This window comes from Bos mutus, chromosome 18, assembly GCF_027580195.1.
Source record: "Bos mutus isolate GX-2022 chromosome 18, NWIPB_WYAK_1.1, whole genome shotgun sequence".
Classification (NCBI taxonomy): domain Eukaryota; kingdom Metazoa; phylum Chordata; class Mammalia; order Artiodactyla; family Bovidae; genus Bos; species Bos mutus.
Genome location: NC_091634.1, coordinates 61,076,230 through 61,094,792, shown reverse-complemented (window position 1 = coordinate 61,094,792; position 18,563 = coordinate 61,076,230). Strand labels below are relative to the sequence as shown.

General features: G+C 47.7%; 1 protein-coding gene and 2 pseudogenes across 9 annotated transcripts in view; 1 reads left to right on the top strand and 2 right to left on the bottom strand.

Annotated features, from left to right (window-relative positions):
* The window catches only part of IL34 (interleukin 34), a 60,113-nt gene that overhangs the window by 7,766 nt on the left and 33,784 nt on the right, over positions 1 to 18,563 (bottom strand). For 6 of the 9 annotated variants that reach the window (XM_070388751.1, XM_070388755.1, XM_070388754.1 and 3 more), the window contains one exon: positions 3,565 to 3,966. In XM_070388751.1, the coding sequence (XP_070244852.1) occupies positions 3,565 to 3,592 (28 nt within the window). In that variant the 5' untranslated portion in view covers positions 3,593 to 3,966. Of the gene's footprint in view, positions 1 to 3,564; positions 3,967 to 4,050; positions 4,248 to 18,563 lie in introns of all 9 variants that reach the window. The other 3 variants (XM_070388749.1, XM_070388752.1, XM_070388753.1) reach the window with 1 other exon arrangement.
* LOC102271237 (dnaJ homolog subfamily C member 7 pseudogene) lies at positions 14,431 to 15,281 on the bottom strand (annotated as a pseudogene).
* LOC102270949 (RNA-binding protein 4B pseudogene) lies at positions 16,848 to 17,860 on the top strand (annotated as a pseudogene).

The window sequence follows — 18,563 nt, the reverse complement described above, 5'->3', positions numbered from 1 at the left end:
AACCTCTGAGTGAAGTTTAAAAAGCATGACGTTGAGTATAAAGCATTACTTGAATTCGTTAACTATATATGTGTGTGTGTGCGTACATAGAAAAATGCAACAGAAAGAAATGCACCAAACCTCTGTGGGATATTGTTATGTTCTTTATATGTTGTAGGGTCTATTCTACAATTACTATCTATTATTGTTATAGTCAAAAGCAGTGCTTTTTCCTTTTCTTTCTTTCTTTCCCCCCAAATTAGCCAGGCAGGCTGAGTCACCTCTTGGTTGTAAGCAGGAATTACTGACTGGACTTTCCCCACTCACCTCCCTGGCACTTGGGAACCCTTCTGTTCCTACACACTCCTGGGCCTGAGCTGCGGGCCTCGCTGTCCGCCCCAGCCCCCTGCCCCCCGCAACCCCCCACCTCCACCTGCTCGATGCTGTGTCCCTGCCAGTCCAGGAACTCAGGTCTGCTCAAGCCTATGCCCCTTATGGGCTGCAGCCCACCAGCTCTTCCCGTCGTAGAAGTCTGACCTCACGCTTTCCACAGACTTGCAAATTTGTAATCCATCTGGCACTTTCTGTCTCTCTCTCCCTTTCCATGTTCTTGAACCAATATTTAGACCAAGGAACAGACAAACCAGTGTTTCCGCTTGCTCCCTACCTTGTCTCTACATCATTTGCCCCCTCAGCTGGGTGCTCCTGCCTGTCAAGACCACTCCTGCCTTGAGGTTTTGGCCCACACATTGCCCCCTGCCCTGGGCGTCCTCTCCCACTGTAAGCCCAAGACTCCTTCCCTCCCCAGGGTCTCCCCCACCTGAACCAGCCTCTGTCTCTAGCACCATCTGTCCAATTCACTCACTGTCTTGAGCAGACAAGGCAGCTCCCAGTGTGTGGATGCTCAGTGCTCTGAACCCCAGCAAGGTCATGTTACTCAGCACTTTAGGGAACTGGGAGCAGGCATCTGGGTCTCCTGCCACTGCTGCTGCTGCTAAGTCGCTTCAGTCGTGTCCGACTCTGTGTGACCCCAGAGATGGCAGCCCAGTAGGCTCCCCCGTCCCTGGGATTCTCCAGGCAAGAACACTGAAGTGGGTTGCCATTTCCTTCTCCAATGCATGAAAGTGAAAAGTGAAAGTGAAGTCGCTCAGTCGTGTCCGACTCTTGGCGACCCCATGGACTGCAGCCTACCAGGCTTCTCCGTCCATGGGATTTTCCAGGCAAGAGTACTGGAGTGGGGTGCCATTGCCTTCTCCGGCAGAAGCTGGTAAAGGCCCAGAGTGCCAGGCCCCACCCACAGTATCTGATTCAGCAGGTAGGCGGTGGGGTGGGGGGGCAGAGAATCGACATTTCTAACAGATTCCGAAGTCAAGCTGATGCTGCTGGTCTGGCGACTGTGCTTGACAGAAAGTGACAGGACACAGATTGGTATCCTCGGGGCCACACTCTGGTTCACAGAGATGCCACATAAAAATCCAAATTTCTGTCTTTTCTTTCACAATCAGTGTGTCTGTCCACACTGAATTTTCTTTCCAATGTGGCTGGCACCCTCTGGCTGCCCACTCCACCCCCAAGTGGCACACCCCTGCCCTCATCCGAGTCCCAGTCTGGAGCCTTCAGGGCCTGGCAATGAGGCATGCAGCAGGGACTTGCGGAGCCCCCATGCTTCCCAGACTGGCAGCTGTGGGTGCCCCCGGAAACCCTGCCCAGATGACTTGTCTTCTTCCAGATTTAGACTTCCTCCAACCCTGCAGCCCAACTACCATTTCCAATGTTAAGCTCCTTTCCTGCTGCCTCAGCTCTGAAAAACAGGGCAGCACACAGGTGAGCAGGCAGGGACAGCAGAGCCGCAGCCTCACTGCCTATCTGCCTTCCAAGAGCAGGGTCTCTGCAACTGTTGTTAAGAATCTCCAGGTGAACTCATCCTGAATTTAGGGTAGGCCCTAATGCCCATGACTGTGTCCTTTTAGGACGAGGAAAGGACACAGAGACGTGTAGGGCAAGACCCTTCGAGTGGCCTCACAGAGCAGGACAGCCTGGGGCAATGCAGGCGCAAGTCAAGGAACACCAGGAGCCGCCAGAGGCTGCAAGAGGCAGCAAGGACCCTCCACCAGAGCCTTCGGAAGGAGCAGAGCTCTGACAGCTTGATTTCAGACCTCTGACCTCCCAAACTGTGACAGAGTGCATTTCTGCTGTTTAGCCAAGTTTGCGGCAATTCTTTGGGGCAGCTGCTACTTCTCCAGCACCCAGTCCCTCCTGAGCTCCTGATCCGCAGCCCCCCACCACAGCCGGGCCGCCACCCCTGCGCTCCGCCTCATGCACCGTGCCCATCTGCCAGGACTCTTCATTTTCACCTCCATCTTCAGAAGGGACCTTCATCACCTCCTGCCCGGAAGGCTGGAATAGAGACTCTCCCCAAAGCAGAGGGACTCCCAATCCCAGCCCCCACCCCAGACCACGCATCCTCCAGGGCTCCCTGCTATCTCATCAGTCAGTTGCCCTTCACCCTGGCTTCCACGGCCTCAACCACCCGAGCCCAAACTGATGTCCAGCCTGGCCTCTCACTCCCCCTGCTGAGGTTTGCTCACACTGTTCCCCCTCCCTGGAAGGAGCACTGTCCTCACCTCCCCAGAACTATGGATGCAGGCCCACCCACCTCTGAGACCATTCCAAGTGGCACCTCGCTCTGCTGTTTCTCCTGTTCCCCCTGCCCCTCACGACTTGGAAAATTCCAGAACACCAAGTCTGGGCCCTCCCACCCATTCTGAACATCCTGACCCATTGCAGTGCCCTCTGCAAGGGCCGGGGAGGACCCAGCTCCTCAGCGCATCCCTCGGAGGACCAGACCCCAGACCTCATGTAAACAGCACAGGGTTCCCAGCACCTAACTCCATGCCAGGTATTAGAGACGCACAAGATAGCCCAGGTCCTTGTCACCATGGCAGTGCCTCTCCAGTGGGCACGTGGGTGGCACCAGAAAAAATATGTTGAATTTGAGTCAATTAAATTGAATCCTGGAGTCTGAAGGGAGCTTGGTCTGGCCTCCCACCAGCAGGCTCGAGAGGCTTCTAGATTCTTTTTCTTTTCTGTCCTCATTTCAACTATTTTTCTTTTTCCCAACAACACTGTTCTCTTCCTGCCTTTTGATGTAGCTCTTTACGGAGGGAGAGACAGAGGGAACAGCCTGCACTCCTCTCATGTGTCTCGGGGCCCAAACAATTTCATAAGCCCCCACCCAGGACTGGCCACCCCGAGGGAAGCCAGAGATCTCTCCACCGTACTTCCCAGCACCAGTGAGCCTGGGCAGGTGAGACCCTGCCTCCCACCCCCAGTGCCTGCCCTGTCCCCATGACCCACTGACTGTGCCCACTCACTCCAAGGCTCACAGCCACCATGCCTATCTGAGCTGGAGACAGGGCAGACAGCGTGGGAGTCCCTGAGGGTGCCTGCCATTAAGCTGGGAAGCATCTCAACTTCTCCCCAGGAAGAATGCCCTGGTTGCTGTGGTTACAGCAGAGCCCGGCTGCGGGCCAAGGCCTCCCCGGGCAGTCCCCACGGACCCCCCCAGCCCCGCTGGGTACTCACAGCGCAGCCAGGCGAGTCCCTGGGGCATGGTGGTGCGCTGGGTCTTGCAGAGCACTGACGCGTGTCCCCAGAGGTGTGTCTGCTCACAGAGGCCAGAGGAGGGCCTGCATGGCCCCGGTCAGCAGAGGGAGCCGGGAGTGAGGAAGGGCTGGCCTCGGGGGAGTGGCCGGGCGGGGCGCAGGTGCCCCGGGCAGGGCTCCCCCTTATCTGCCTGACAGTGCAGGCGGCAGCCAGCGGGCGGCGGCCGTGGGCCCCATGGCAGCAAGACCTGGCCTGAGACGGCTGCCTCGGGGTCTTTCTTCAGAGTGGGAGGACAGAGTCCGCTGCAGGCCTCGGAATCTGTGGCTGGCTTGTGCTTTCTCTGATTTCTCCGTCTGCAGCTGCTCAGTGTGAAACCTGGCTCTGGAAAGAGAAAGGAGGAGAAAAACCGATTATGTAAGCGTGGTGCTGCCACTCAGCCCCCGGCCACAGGCACGCAGAGCCTACCGTGCAGGCAGCAGCCACGGGCGGCTGGGCCCACAGGAAGGCCAGAGGTGCACCGCTCAGACGCAGGACCACAGGGCATCCACAGGGCAGCCTCAGTCCAGGGGCGAGTTCAAAGGATACAGGCAGACAGCCCGGGGCCAAAACCAAAGCAGGACCAAGGAATGAATGGGCTGTGTGGGTTAAACCCAGAGAGCTTCCTGAGGGGAGATCATAGATAAACTAGATGAATGACTTGGACTGCAGGGAGATTTTTTTTTTTTTTTTAAAGCAGATCATTCACCACTTTACTCACTTTCAGCCTTAGTTCCATTCTCACATTCCAAATCTGCCTCCCCAAGTATGGAGTACCCAGTTAAATTTGAATTTCAGATAAATGACACAAATTTTTTTTTAGTATAATTATGTCATGAATGGGGCTTCCCTGTTAGCTCAACTGGTAAAGAATCCACCTGCAATGCAGGAGACCCTGGTTTGATTACTGGATTGGGAAGATCCCCAGGAGGAGGGCATGGCAACCCACTCCAGTATTCTTGCCTGGAGAAGCCCCATGGACAGAGGGGCCTGGCGGGCTACAGTCCATCAGGTGGCAAAGAGTCAGACACAGCTGAAAGACTAAAGCACAGCACATCACATATGAATACTTTTTTTAGTATAAGTATATCCCAAATATTGCATGGGACATACTTATACTACAAAAATATTCACTGTTTATCTGAAATTCCAAATTAACTGGGAATCCTGTATCTTCATTTGCTAAATTTGGCAACCCTATTATAAAAATGCTGTGACTTTTTCTGAGTGTTCACTATCCGGTAGGCCCACAGCTAAGGCCTTTGTAATCATTAAATCCTCACAACAACCTTTTGGGGCCATAAAACTTCATTTTATCAATGAGGAACTCAAACCCAGAAAGGTTAAGACACTTGTCCAAGGCCACACAGCTTGTAAGAAGAGCAACTGGAATTCAACCACAGCCGGCTAATGAGTTCCAGCTGGGCATGGGGCTTGGCGCTTTCATACAGTCACCATCATTTATCCCTCATCTGGCTCTGTGAGGCATGGGTTGTTGTACCCATTTTGCAGATGAGGAAACTGAGGCTCTAAGACGCTGAGTTGGCAAGTGACAGAGCCGGCTCTGAAATTCAGCCTCTGATTCAGTTCTGTTCCATTGTCTTTCTCTCTCCCTCTGGAATGGCCACAGGTGGTTGGCATGAGGGGAGAGTAGGTATGATCTGGGGGTCTTCTCCATTGCGACATCCATGGCTCCTCCACAGAATGATGGATGGGCTGACTCTCACCCGTGGAGCTTCCCAGCAGACAGGCAGGGCCTCACGAGAGAACATAGGCATCTGTTCACCCCTTGTGTGAGAACGCCCCTGAACTTCCTCCTCCTGCGACCCACACTGGTAACCTTCCTGCTGCTACAGCATTACCACAAACACTGACCTGGCTGAAAATTTTTGTGGTCATTGTGTTTGCTTTATTTAGGTTTACTGAGGTAATAACTACCCATAGCAAAATTCACCTTTTCCTAGCATACAATTCTATGGATTTTGACAAATGCACAGAGCCACATAGCCACAACAATAATCAAGATGTAAAACACCTCCATCCACCCAGAATGTTCCCTCCTGCCAGCCTGCAGTCAACCAGTCCTCCCGCCCTGGCCCCAGGGTGGGAATGAACCACCCCTGCTCATTCAACCAGCAGTTTTGTTTACAGAACACCTTGTAAATACAATCGTAGAGTGCAGTCTTCTGCCCTTTCCCTTAGCAGACTGCCTTCTGGGGTTTAGCCAGGATGCTGCCTGTGTTGGTCATTTGTTCCCTTTCCTTGCTGAGTAGTACTCCATTGTGTAGACTCTATTCACCAGTTGAAAGGCCGCTGGCTTGTTTCCAGTTTTTGACGTGGACAGGTTTTGGTGTGGATGGAACTTCCATTTCTGCAGGCCCGCGCTGTAACCTGGCGGTCCCGCAGCCCTTCAGATACCTCAGCCCTGCGTCCTGTACACCGGGGCCTGGACAGCGCTTCCTGCTCCTGTCCTGCTCCCACCACCGGAACATCCACGGATCTGGACCTCCTACACACACACCAGAATCTGCCTCTGCACCCCATCCACGCCCCAAAACTCTCCCGGCCAGCTCCTCACTAAGATATCTCTCAGAAAGGCTTCTTCCATGCACCCTGGACCACCAGACTGGTACAGAGAAGCTGAGAAAGTGAGAGAAGGGGTCATGGTCATCTTCAGGCCACACCACAGAGCCCTGACCCTGGGTGCCACCCACGGGAATGGGAGAGATGTGTGGAAGCCAAGGAAGGCGCAAAGCGGGGGCTGCCTGATGACACAGAAGCCGGGCCCTTCTCTGGGAGGGGGAGGGAGGCACGGAGGAAATGACCTAAGAGAGTAGCCTTGCTGAACCCTGGGAAGGCTCAGGGGTGTCTGTCTGTCCGTCTGCCTCTCTCTGGTGAGGAAGAGGGCAGGGAGGAGTTGAGAATCGCCTCTGCCTCCCCAGCCCCACTCTGCTGCTGCTGCTGCTAAGTCGCTTCAGTCATGTCCAACTCTGTGCGACCCCACAGACGGCAGCCCATCAGGCTCCCCCGTCCCTGGGATTCTCCAGGCAAGAACACTGGAGTGGGTTGCCATTTCCTTCTCCAATGCATGAAAGTGAAAAGTGAAAGTAAAGTCACTCAGTCGTGTCCGACTCATAGCGACCCCATGGACTGCAGCCTACCAGGCTCCTCCATCCATGGGATTTTCCAGGCAAGAGTAGGGCTTAGAACAGTCCTGTGGAACCTGGTGCAGAGAGAACTTGGACAAGAAAGCAAAAGCTGGAGTATTATTTTACACAGTTCAATAACAAATAACATTTTCAAGTTGGAGAAGGAAATGGCAACCCACTCCAGTGTTCTTGCCTGGAGAATCCCAGGGACGGGAGAGCCTGATGGGCTGCCGTCTATGGGGTCGCACAGAGTCGGACACGACTGAAGTGACTTAGCAGTAGCAGCATTTTCAAAGTCACAGTAGCAAGTCAAAAGTGAATGCTAATTGAACAGAACCATGACTTATGGATCGTGGAAGGACAAAGGGCCAGGGGAGGGTGCGTGTGTGTGGGGAGGGGAGGGAGGCAGTGACAGGTAGCCACACGCTCACTGGGGGGAAGTCAACAGACAGTGCCTCAGACAGAGGAGAAGATGAGCAGGTGAGAGTGAAAGGCGCTCGGTCGCGTCCGGCTCTTACAGTCCGTGGAATCCTCCAGGCCAGAATCCTGGAGGGGGTAGTCTGTCCCTTCCCCATATGTGTAACTGAATCACTTTGCTGTGTACCCGAGAGTAACACAACATTGTAAATCAACTGTACTTCAATTTAAAAGCAGAACAAGATATGAATGGGGGTGCGTGTGAAGAATTAGGGCCACTTTTGCAACAGGTCTATTACACCAACACAGAGCATCCTTCTTCCCAAAGAGGCCAGGCCTGACCTAAGACCCAGGGCATGGAGCACTGGACCACCTGCCGCATCTCTGTAGGCAGGGCAGGGCCACAAGCGCCTCAGAGACATGCCATGCAACCCCCTCATCTAGATATGAAGAAACAGGGCTGGCGCAGGGAGCTGTCCCAAGACTAATACCCAGCCCCACCTCCTCCTGTGAATCAAGCCACTTTGCCCTTTGAGAATGTGGGGAGGGACATCACAGCAACTAGCAGTCCTGAGCAGTGAGTCACACATGCTCAATTTAAGGAGGAAGAAGAAAAACATGACTGAGTTTAGGCCACGGGGGGAAAAAAAAAGATAAACAAAAGCAGAAACAGGAATAATTTTCTTCTGTTAGCCCAGGGTTTATATTTCTGAATAATATTTCATCCACCACCTCTGCTCTACCCATGGAGTGAGGGTTCTAGAACCAGGGCGCATGAATTACACAGGATCCACTCTTGGCCACATCTGAGTAGTCAGTGCCATCCAGAGATGTGGGCTGAGTCAGACCCTGCCTGGCCCCTTGGCTCCCATTCTCCGTTCAGTAACTACAAGTCCCATCTGCAAGGGAGGCTCTATTTCTACCTGCTTTGGTCTGTGCTGGGCCATGTGACTTGCTCTGATCAGTGGGATGTGCCTGGGCTTCGGGCTTGTCCTCTCTTGCTGCTGGGAGGGCCTCACATCATGTAAACAATTACAGGTTAGCTTCCTACAGGAGGCCCCAGGCATCTGAATGAGACCATCCTAAACTAGTCCATTTGGCCCCAGTCAAGTCAGCCCAGAATAGTAGCCACCCCACAGAAGCGTGAGAAATAGTCAGTGTTTGTTTAATTTCAACCACTAAGCTTGGGGGTAGTTTGTTACACAACAAAAGACAATTGATAAAGTCTGGAAGTGCATCATCTCTGCAAATGTTCTGTAAAAACCCCATCAAGTCAAATCCAAAGCGTCTTCTGGGAGTGGTTCCCGTGGTTCCTCTCCTCTGAATGAACCCAGAAGGCTGTGCTTTCACTGCCCTAGGGCCCAGCTCAGAATCTTCTATTGGAAGATGAATCTCTGGAATTCTGTACTAATCAATACTTTTGTCCCTGTGCTATATTTGATGTAGTTTTTGAAACAGTATTACAGCATTGTTAAACAAACCAAACAAGATAGAATAGAATAGTATAATGGACCCTCATACAGCCATTGTGAAAGTCGCTCAGTCATGTCTGACTCTTTGAGACTCCATGGACTGTAGCCTGCCAGGCTCCTCTGTCCATGGAATTCTCCAGGCCAGAATACTGGAATGGGTAGCCGTTCCCTTCTCCAGGGGATCTTCCCAACCCAGGAATCAAACTCAGGCCTCCCGCACTGCAGGAGGCTTCTTTACCAACTGAGCCACCAGGGAAGCCCCATATAGCCATTATTCAGCTTCTAAAATTATCAATACTCTGTCATTCCCATTTCACCCATCCTCTAAATTTTGCCCTAGAGTATTTTAAAACAAATCCCTGACATGCCATTTTACCAGTATGTTAAGATTAAAAAAAACTACTATTATTGCACATTTCCAAACCAGTAATCTCTTATACTGGGCTTCCCAGGTGATGCTCCTGATAAAGAACCTGGCTGCCAGTGCTGGAGACATGAGAGACACAGGTCTGATCCCTGAGTCAGGAAGATCCCCTGGAGGAGGGCATGCAACCAACTCCAATATTCTTGCCTGCAGAATCCCATGGACAGAGGAGCCTGATGGGCTACAGTCCATCAGGTGACAAAGAGTCAGACACAACTGAAGCTACTTATCATGCACGCACAGTCGCTTACCATCTAACACAGAATCCATGTTCAAGTAAATGCACATGTATAAACCCCACAGTTAATTTACTACAAAGGTGCAAAGAACATACAATAAAGGATAGTCTCTTCAATAAATGGAGCTGAGGGGACTTCGCTGGTGATCCAGTGGTCAGGAATCTCCTGCAGTGCAGGAGACTCGGGTTTGATCCCTGGTCGGGGAACTAAGCTCCCACATGCGGCAACTAAGCCTGAGTGCCACAATGAAAGATCCCACGTGCCTGCAACTAAGACCCAACGCAGCCAAATAAATAAATTTTTTTTAAAAGAAATAAATAAATGGAGCTGGGAAAACTGGACAGCCACATGCAAAAAAAAAAAAAAGAGAGAGAGAGAAACTACACTACTATTTCACACCATTCACAAAAGTCAGCCCAAAATGGATTAAAGATTTGAATGTAAGATCTGAAACCATAAAACTCCTAGAAGAAACCATAGGTAGTATATATATTTATATTTTTTAATCTATTTATTTATTTGGCTGCATCGGATCTCAGTTGTGGCACATGGGATCTCACTGCAGCAGGCTGGATCTTTTGTTACAGCGGGCTCAGTGGTCACAGTGAGCAGACTTAGCTGCCCCATGGCAGGTGGGATCTTCGTTCCCTGACCAGGGTTGAACCTGAGTCTCCTACACTGGAACTCAGATTCTTAACCACTGTACCACCAGGTAAGTCCTGTCAGTATACTCTTTGAAAACAGTCTTAACAATATCTTCTAGATATGTCTCCCCAGGCAAGGGAAATAAAAGCAAAAAATAAACAAATGGCACTGTGCCAAACTAAAAAGCTTCCACACAGCAAATGAAACCACCAACAAAATAAAAAGACAACTTGCCGAATGGGAGAAGATGTTTGTAAATTGCATATCCACTAAGGGGTTAATATTTATTACAAAGAATGCATATGACTGAACAACAGTTGAACAACCTGATTAAAAACTAGGCAGAGGATGGGACCTCCCCGGCTGCTCAGTCATGAGGGCTCTGCACTTCCATTACATGGGCAGTGGGGTTGCTCCCTAGTAGGGGGACAAAAACTCTGCATGCTGCCCAGTGCAGCCAGAATTCAAAAAAAAAAAACAATTGGGCAGAGGAGCTGAATAGACATTTTTTCAAGGAAGACGTACAGATGGCCAACAGACACATGAAAAGATATCAAAACCACAGTAAGATACCATCTCACACCTGTCAGAACTGCTATCATCAAGTAGGCAAGAAATAACAAGCCTTGGGGAGGTTGTGGAAAAAAACCCTCATATACTGTTAATGGAATTGTAAACTAGTACAGCCAGTATGGGAAACAGTAGAGAGGTTTCTCAAAATATTAAGAACAGAACTACCACATGACCTAACTATTTCACTTCTGGGTATTTATCCAAAGAATATGAAAACATTACTTTGAAAAGATACGTACACCCCTATGTCCATCACACCATTATTTTTAAATAGCCAAGATACGGAAATAACCTAAGTGACTATCCATGGATGAATGGATAAAGAAAATGCGGCATATATATATATATAATGGAATACTACTCAGCCATTAAATCTTGGGGAATTCCCTGGTGGTCCAGTCGTTGGGACTCTGTGCTTCCCCTGCAGGGGACATGGGTTCAATCTCTGGTCAGGGAACTAAGATTCTGCAAGCCTGAAAACACAGCCAAAAAATTTAAAAAATAAAATCTTGCCATCGTGACAACATAAATGCACCTTCAGGGCATCATGCTAAATGAAATAAGTCAGAGAAATACACTATCTGATTTTGCTCACGTTGAGTTTAAAAAACAAGTGGAGAAACCAAACCAAACCAAACCAAACATGTAGATACAGAAAACAGAGTCGTGGTTACCAGAGGGGAGAGGGTGAGAAGGGCAAAATGAGTGACATATGGTGTAACTGTATGGCTGGCAACTGGTGATGGAGTGAAACTCAATTTTTGGTGGTGAGCAGGCTGTGGTGTATATAGAAGTAGAAATATAACGCTGCACACATGAAACATACACTCATATGTCAATGTTACCTCAATAAAAAGATCAATTTTAAAAAAGAATCCATATTCAATTTTCCTTAGCTATTTAAAAAATGTCTTTTTAAAAGTTGCTTTATAATACTGAAACAGGTATATATTACCACATGTAAAATAGAAAGCCAGCGAGACTTTGCTGTATGACACAGGGCGCTCAAATCCAATGCTCTGTGACCACCTAGAGGGGTGGGATATAGGTACACCTAAGCCTGATTCATGTTGATATATGGCAGAAACTAACACAATATTGTAAAGCAATTATCCTACAATTCAAAGTTAAAAACTTTAAAAAGTTGCTTTGTTCATGTGAATGTATGGCAAAACCCACCACAATATTGTAAAGTAATTAGCCTCCAATTAAAATAAATTTTTTTAAAAGTTGCTTTGTTTGAATCAAGAGCCCAGTATTTTGGCCCACTGAGTGATGTGTCTCTATGTCTTTTTCCTTTCTTTTTTTTAAAAAAATATCAAGATATATCTCCTTGCAGTGTGCAAGGAGTCCAACCAGTCACTCCTAAAGGAAATCAGTTCTGAGTATTCATTGGAAGGACTGATGCTGAAGCTGAAGCTCCAATACTTTGACCACCTGATGCAAAGAACTGATTCAGTGGAAAAGACCCTGATGCTGGGAAAGATTGAAGGCAGGAGGAGAAGGGGACGACAGGATGAGATGGTTGGGTGGCATCACGGACTCAATGGACACGAATTTGAGTAAGCTCCTGGAGTTGGTGGATTTGCATATTCTGGACGTTTCATGCAAATAAAATCTTATATGATCCTCTGTGACCGGCTTCCTTCACTTCGCATATTTTCAGGGTTCATTCATCTTGTAAACCGAATGTTTGTGTCCCCCTCCCCCGCAAATTCCTGTGCTGATGCTCTAACCCCCATTGTGATGGTATTTGGAAATGCATCTTAGTGAGGTAATCAGGGTTGGATGAGATCATGAAGGTGGGGCCCTCATGATAGGATTAGTGCCCTGAAAAGACACCAGAGAGCTTGCTCTCTCTCTCTCTCCATGAACCCATGAAGAGGCAGTCACATGAGCACGCATCCAGAAGGTGGCTGTCTGCAACCCAAGGGGAGAGTCCTCACCAGAAACCAACCATGCTGGTACCCTAGTCTTGGACTTCAATCCCCAGAACTGTGAGAAAATAAATTTCTGTTATTTAAGCCACCCAGTCTATGGTATTTTATTACGGCAGCCTGAGTAGGCTAAGACAGTACTTTAAATCATTTTTTTAAAAATAAGGGTAAAACATTTTATTCTCTTAAATTTTTAATAAATTTAAACAGTAAAACAAAAATTCACATGCAGTCTCCCTGTTTACTCTCTGCCTCCCTCCTCAGACGGTAAAGCATCTGCCTACAATGCAGGAGACCTGGGTTTGATCCCCGGGTCAGGAATATCCCTTGGAGAAGGAAATGGCAATCCACTCCAGTACCCTTGCCTGGGAAATCCCATGGACAGAGGAGCCTATTAGGCTACAGTCCATGGGGCCGCAAAGAGGCAGACCCAACTCTTTGAAAGTGAGCAACTTCACTTCTCCCTCCCCTACCTGCAGTGTTTAGCCTGGCTCCCTTCTGTCATCCTTCTCACACAGGCACAGGGCATCCAACTAAGAAAACAAAACTATGCTAAGCACATGGAGATATGATGAAGGAAGGAGGTGACCTATGTCCACATTCCAGGTAAAACTGGGAAAGCCTGCATTTTCTGGGTCCCAAACAGTTTCATTAGTCAAACTGAAAAAAAAAAAATCCCTGGACCAGAAGTTTCAAAGCTCCCAGGACCACCAAAGAATGCCTGGAACTCCCAAACTCCGAATTTATACCCCCACCCTCTTTAGGTAACCACGTTTGTTTTCTATGTTTGTGAGTCTGTTTCTGTTTCATAAATAAGTTCATTCATATCATATTTTAGATTCCCCATATATGTGATATCATATGGTATTTGTCTTTCTCTTTCTGATTTCTTCACTTAGTATGATAATCTTTAGGTCCATCCAGTTGCTGAAGATAGTATTATTTCATTTTTATGGCTGAGTAGTATTCCATTATAGATCATTTTATATATAATTCCATTGTATACATATATATATATATAACACAAAAGTTCCCAAGCAATCTCCCTGTTCACTCTATGTCTTCCTCCCCTACCTGCAGTCTTTAGCCTATATGTGATATATATATCTTCCTCACCCATTCATCTGTCAATGGACATTCAGGTTGCTTTCATGCTTTGGCTATTGTAAACAGTGCTGCTATGAACACTGGGGTGCATGTATCTTTTTGAATTAGAGTTTTCTCTGGGTATGTGCCCAGGAGTGGGATTGCTGGATCATATGATAGTTCTATTTTTAATTTCTTCTTCTTAAAAATTCTATTCATTTATTTATGGCTGTGCTGGGTCTTCATTGCTGCAAGCAGGTTTTCTCTAGTTGTGGCGAGTGGGGGCTACTCTCCAGCCGCAGTGCACGGAGGCTTCTCCTGTGGTGGAACGTGGGTTCTAGGCTCATGGGCTCAGTAGTGGTGGCTCACAGACTCCAGCTCAGACTCATAGCTGCGGTGCACGGGGATCTCCCCAGGCCAGGAATAGAACCTGTGTCCCCTGAATCGGCAGGTGGATTCTTAGCCAGTGCACCACCAACGAAGTCCCCATTTCCAGTTTTTTGAGGAATCTCTACACTGTTTTTCTAGCGGGTACACCAATTTACATTCTCACCAACTGTGTAGGAGGGTTCCCTTTTTTCTACACTCTTTTCAACATCTGTTATTCATAGACTTTTTAATGATGACCATTCTGACAGGTGTCAAGTGATACCTCATTGCAGTTTTGATCTATGTTTCTCTAATAATTAGTGGCGTTAAGCATCTTTACATATGTCTATTGCCCACCTGTGTATCTTATTTGGAGAAATGTCTATGTAGGTCTTTTGCCCATTTTTTGATTGGGTTTTTTTTTTTTTTTTTTAGCTGTATGAACTATTTGTATGTTTTTGGACATTTGTATGCTTTGAACATTTGTATGTTATGTTTTTATATTTTTGGGTCTATCCCCAGAGTTTCTCTGCACAGTTCATATGCTAGTTTGTAGTTTCCTTCTTTAAATGTTGTATTCCCATCCTTTTTCGTGTGTGCTATTTGGCATTTCTACAGACAATGCAGGTCTCCTCATGGTCAGGAGCCATCCCAAGAGGCTGTACAAAAAACCAAACCACCTCAATACAACCTTAATAATAAAGGCAAAGACCTCACACATACAGAGCAGCTGCAAAGGTGGGATCCATTTGCAAAATGTTACTGGTCACATACTGGGCTTCTGGATAACCACTCAGACTGCTAAATATTCTTTGATGATTCTGAAGCAGTGGCAGGCAGGGGCAAATTCTAGGGCACAGTCATCAGGAAACAAACTTCCAAAAATCCCGATTCTCAAAATCTGTTCCTGCTGTTTTCCCATATTCTGTGACTGCATTAGCAGTCCTGAACTTCTATTTTGCCTGAGCATGTTCATCGTCAAGTTCTAGTGCTCTCCAGAAACTGCAAGGTGCCACCAAGGCATTCCCTAGAGATAGGTGGTATTTGCCCCCTCATAGAAGTCCCTGGGTGGAACTGTCATACAACCTCACTCACTGCTGTGCATCTCCAAGAGCTTTCTGGAACCCTTTGATCATCATCTAGATGACTGCCCAACCCCCATAACAGCTAGCCTTTTTAAGGAAACATATCTATGTATAATAGCTATAAGCATTACTGTAATCTTTCTTGACATGGTATGCACCTCCTTGCTCCTTGAAAGACTCTGCTTCCCTCTTAGTTTCTTTGTGGTTGAACAGTTCTGGCTCATTCACTGCTCTTCCCACATCGCACTCAGTAGTGGTCACCATCTTACCACCAGGACCAGTAACTTCATTCCTTTTCGTTGTCATACAATATTCCGAAATGTATTGATAAACCACATCTTCTTTATCCATTCATCAGTCGATGGACATTTTGGTTGTTTTCATTTTTTTTTTACTTCTATGAGTTATACTGCTGTGAATACTTGTGTACAAGTTTTTGTGTTGGTGTATGTTTTCAGTTCTCCTGGGTATATTTGTAGGAACGTAGTTGTTGGGTCATATGGCTACTCATGGTTAACTTTTTGAGGAAATGTCAGTCAGCTTTCCAAAACAGCTATACCATTTTATATTCCCACCAGCAATGTATAAGGGTTTTGATTTCTCTGTATCTCACAAACACTTGTTAATATCACTTTCCTGACGATGCCTCCTGAGGCACAAAACTTTTTAAATTTGAGGAAGCCCAATTTACCTTTTTTTTTTTTTTTTGGTTGCTTGTGCCTTTGGTGTCATATCTAAGAAACAAGTGTCTATCTAACCCAAGGGCACAAAGATATACATGCTTTATTCTAAGACTTTTATAGTTTTAGCTCTTGCATTTAGGTCTTTGATCCATTTGGAATTGGTTTTCGTATATGGTGTGAGGCAAGAGCCCAACTTCACTCTTTTGCATATTGCTATCCAGCAGTCCCAGCCCTCGTTTTTAAAAGATGGTTCTTTCCCCACTGAATAGTCTCAGCACCCTTCCTATATTTCAGTTGACCATAAATACATGGGCAGATATGGATTTATTTCTGGATTCTCAATTCTATTCCATTGATCTATTATGTATATCTTTTTTTTTTTGGTCATGCCACGCAGCTTGTGGTATCCTAGTTCTCTGACCTAGGACTGAACCTGACTGCAGCAGTGAAAGAATCAAGTCCTAACCCTTGGAGAGCCAGAGAATCCCCTATATTTATATCTTTATGCCAAAAACCACTCTGTCTTGATTTCTGTAGCTTTATGGTATGTTCTGAACACTTTTAAGACATTTTAATCTATAGTAACTTATTTTTCTCTTTCTGTTTTTATTGAAGAAACTGAGTCACTTGTCCTGTAGACTTCCCACATTCTGGATTTGGATAATTGCACCCCTGTAATGTCATTTAACATATTTATCTCTGTAATTATAATATTTAGATCAGGATGCTTAACTGGGCTCAGGCATCATTTTCATAGGAGGTGTTGCATTATATCAGGAGACACAGAAGGTCTGTTTGTCCCACTTTAAAAAGCGAATGTTATGTTCTTTATCCATGATACATCCATTATAAAGTTTTCCATCAACATTTTACCTCTCATCACATACTCAGGATGACAGCCTTGATCCACTGTTTTCTTAGGTGGTGACTTTCTATCTTCTCTTCTATATATATTACTGTGATTCTTTTATAAAGTAGAACATTCTTTCCTCATCTATTTTCTTAAGATTTGGTCTGGGTAGAAAAACCAGGATAAAAGCTTGACTCTTGACCCAGTGGCACCAAGCCATGAGCGACGATCGTCATTATGCAGAGTTCTCTCTGATGCGGGAGCCACTGCTATTGCCACCAGGAGGCTCTTGTCAGGATGATGAAATTGTTCATTGGAAACCTGCCCTGGGAGGCCACAGGGCAGGAGGCCCGCTCACTCGTCGAGCAGTGTTGGAAGGTGCTGGAATGTGAGAGCGTTAAGACCCGTGGCCTTGTGCATGCAGAGGACCAGAGGGCTGAGGGTGCCACACAGTACCAGCACCACTGCTGGCTGCATGTGGGGGAGCATCAGAGTGCGGCCAGCAAGGATAAGAGCAAAGCTTCAGCCAAGTTTGAGGAGTACGGTCCAGTCATCAAATACGATGACATTGTGAAAGATTGTGCCTTTGTACACATGGAGTGGGCAGAGGATGCAGTGGAGGCTGACAGGAGAAACTATCAAGTTTCCAGGCAAAAGAATGCATGTGCAGTTGTCCACCAGCTGCTCTGGACTGCCCCTGGGATGGGAGACTGGAGTGGCTGCTGTCAGTGTGAGAAAGAGGGGCACTGGTCAAGAGAGTGCCCAATAGATTGTACAGGTCGTGTGGCGGACTTAACAAGCAGTTATAATGAACAGTATGGAGCGGTGCACACACCTTACACCATGGGCTACAGGGAATCCATTTATTACAATGATGCTATCCTACAGAGCACTCGACTACTGTAAGCGTTCCCGAGCTCACTTTCACGAGGCAGTACTGGCAGCAGCAGCATCTGCACACGACTACGCAGAGCAGACCATGTCCCATCTCCCTCAAGTCCAGAACACAGCTGTGACCCGCCGCCTCAGCTCCACTTCTGCTGATCCCGACAGACAAACACCTGTTGCCAAACTCAGGCGCTGCTGCCGCCACTGCCACCACTTCCTCCTGTGATGGAGGGGACAGGAGCCCCCTGCATCCTGCAGCAGGGCTGTGCACCCCACAGGTGGAGAGGGCTACAGTTATGGGCTAGAGAGTGAGCTGTCTCAGGCTTCAGCATGCAGTTCTCTGTGACATGGCCCAGTATGAACGGGAGCAGTATGCGCACTGAGCTGGGTACTCAGCCTTTGAAAGACTGGAGGTAGGATAACTGCAGACTGCAGATCCTCACGCTGTGGTCCCACATAGGAGAACGTGCTCCACACGGTCCCCCTTGCTGACATGGTTCCACTGCTTCATATCTCAGTAAACAGAGGAGTTTGTGACCAACCACGTTTTCTTTTTTAAAAAAGCTTTTTTCGTTGTTTATTTATTTCGGCTGCCCTGGGTCTTCGTTGCCGTGTGGGTTTTCTCTAGTTGTGGCGGGCAGGGGCTCCGCTTCGTTGTGGTGTGCGGGCTTCTCATTGCAGCGGCTTCTCTTGTGGAGCACGGGCTCTGGAGTGCAGACTTCAATAGTGGCTCGTGGACTCCAGAGCACAGGCTCAGGAGCTGTGGCTCAGGGGCTTGGCTGCTCCGTGGTGGCATGTGGAATCTTCCCAGACCAGAAGGAACCTGGGTCCCCTGCATTGGCAGGCGGATTCTTAACCACTGGACCACCAGGGAAGTCTCTTTGTTTTCTTTTTAATTCCTCTAAGTTGACTTTTTTCTTTCCTCCTGATACCAGTCTCTGTAGCCTTTCACCCTGACCCTTATCTTCTCAGCCTTTGAACAGCCCTAGGTAAGGATTTCTCCCATACAGTAGAATCCCTCTGATCTTGCTTTCCTTAGCTGTTGAAGCCTTCTCCCTGTCTACCTGCAACATCTCCTTTCCCTTTAAAGTGACATGTAGAGGCAAGCAACCTTTTACTCTTCTA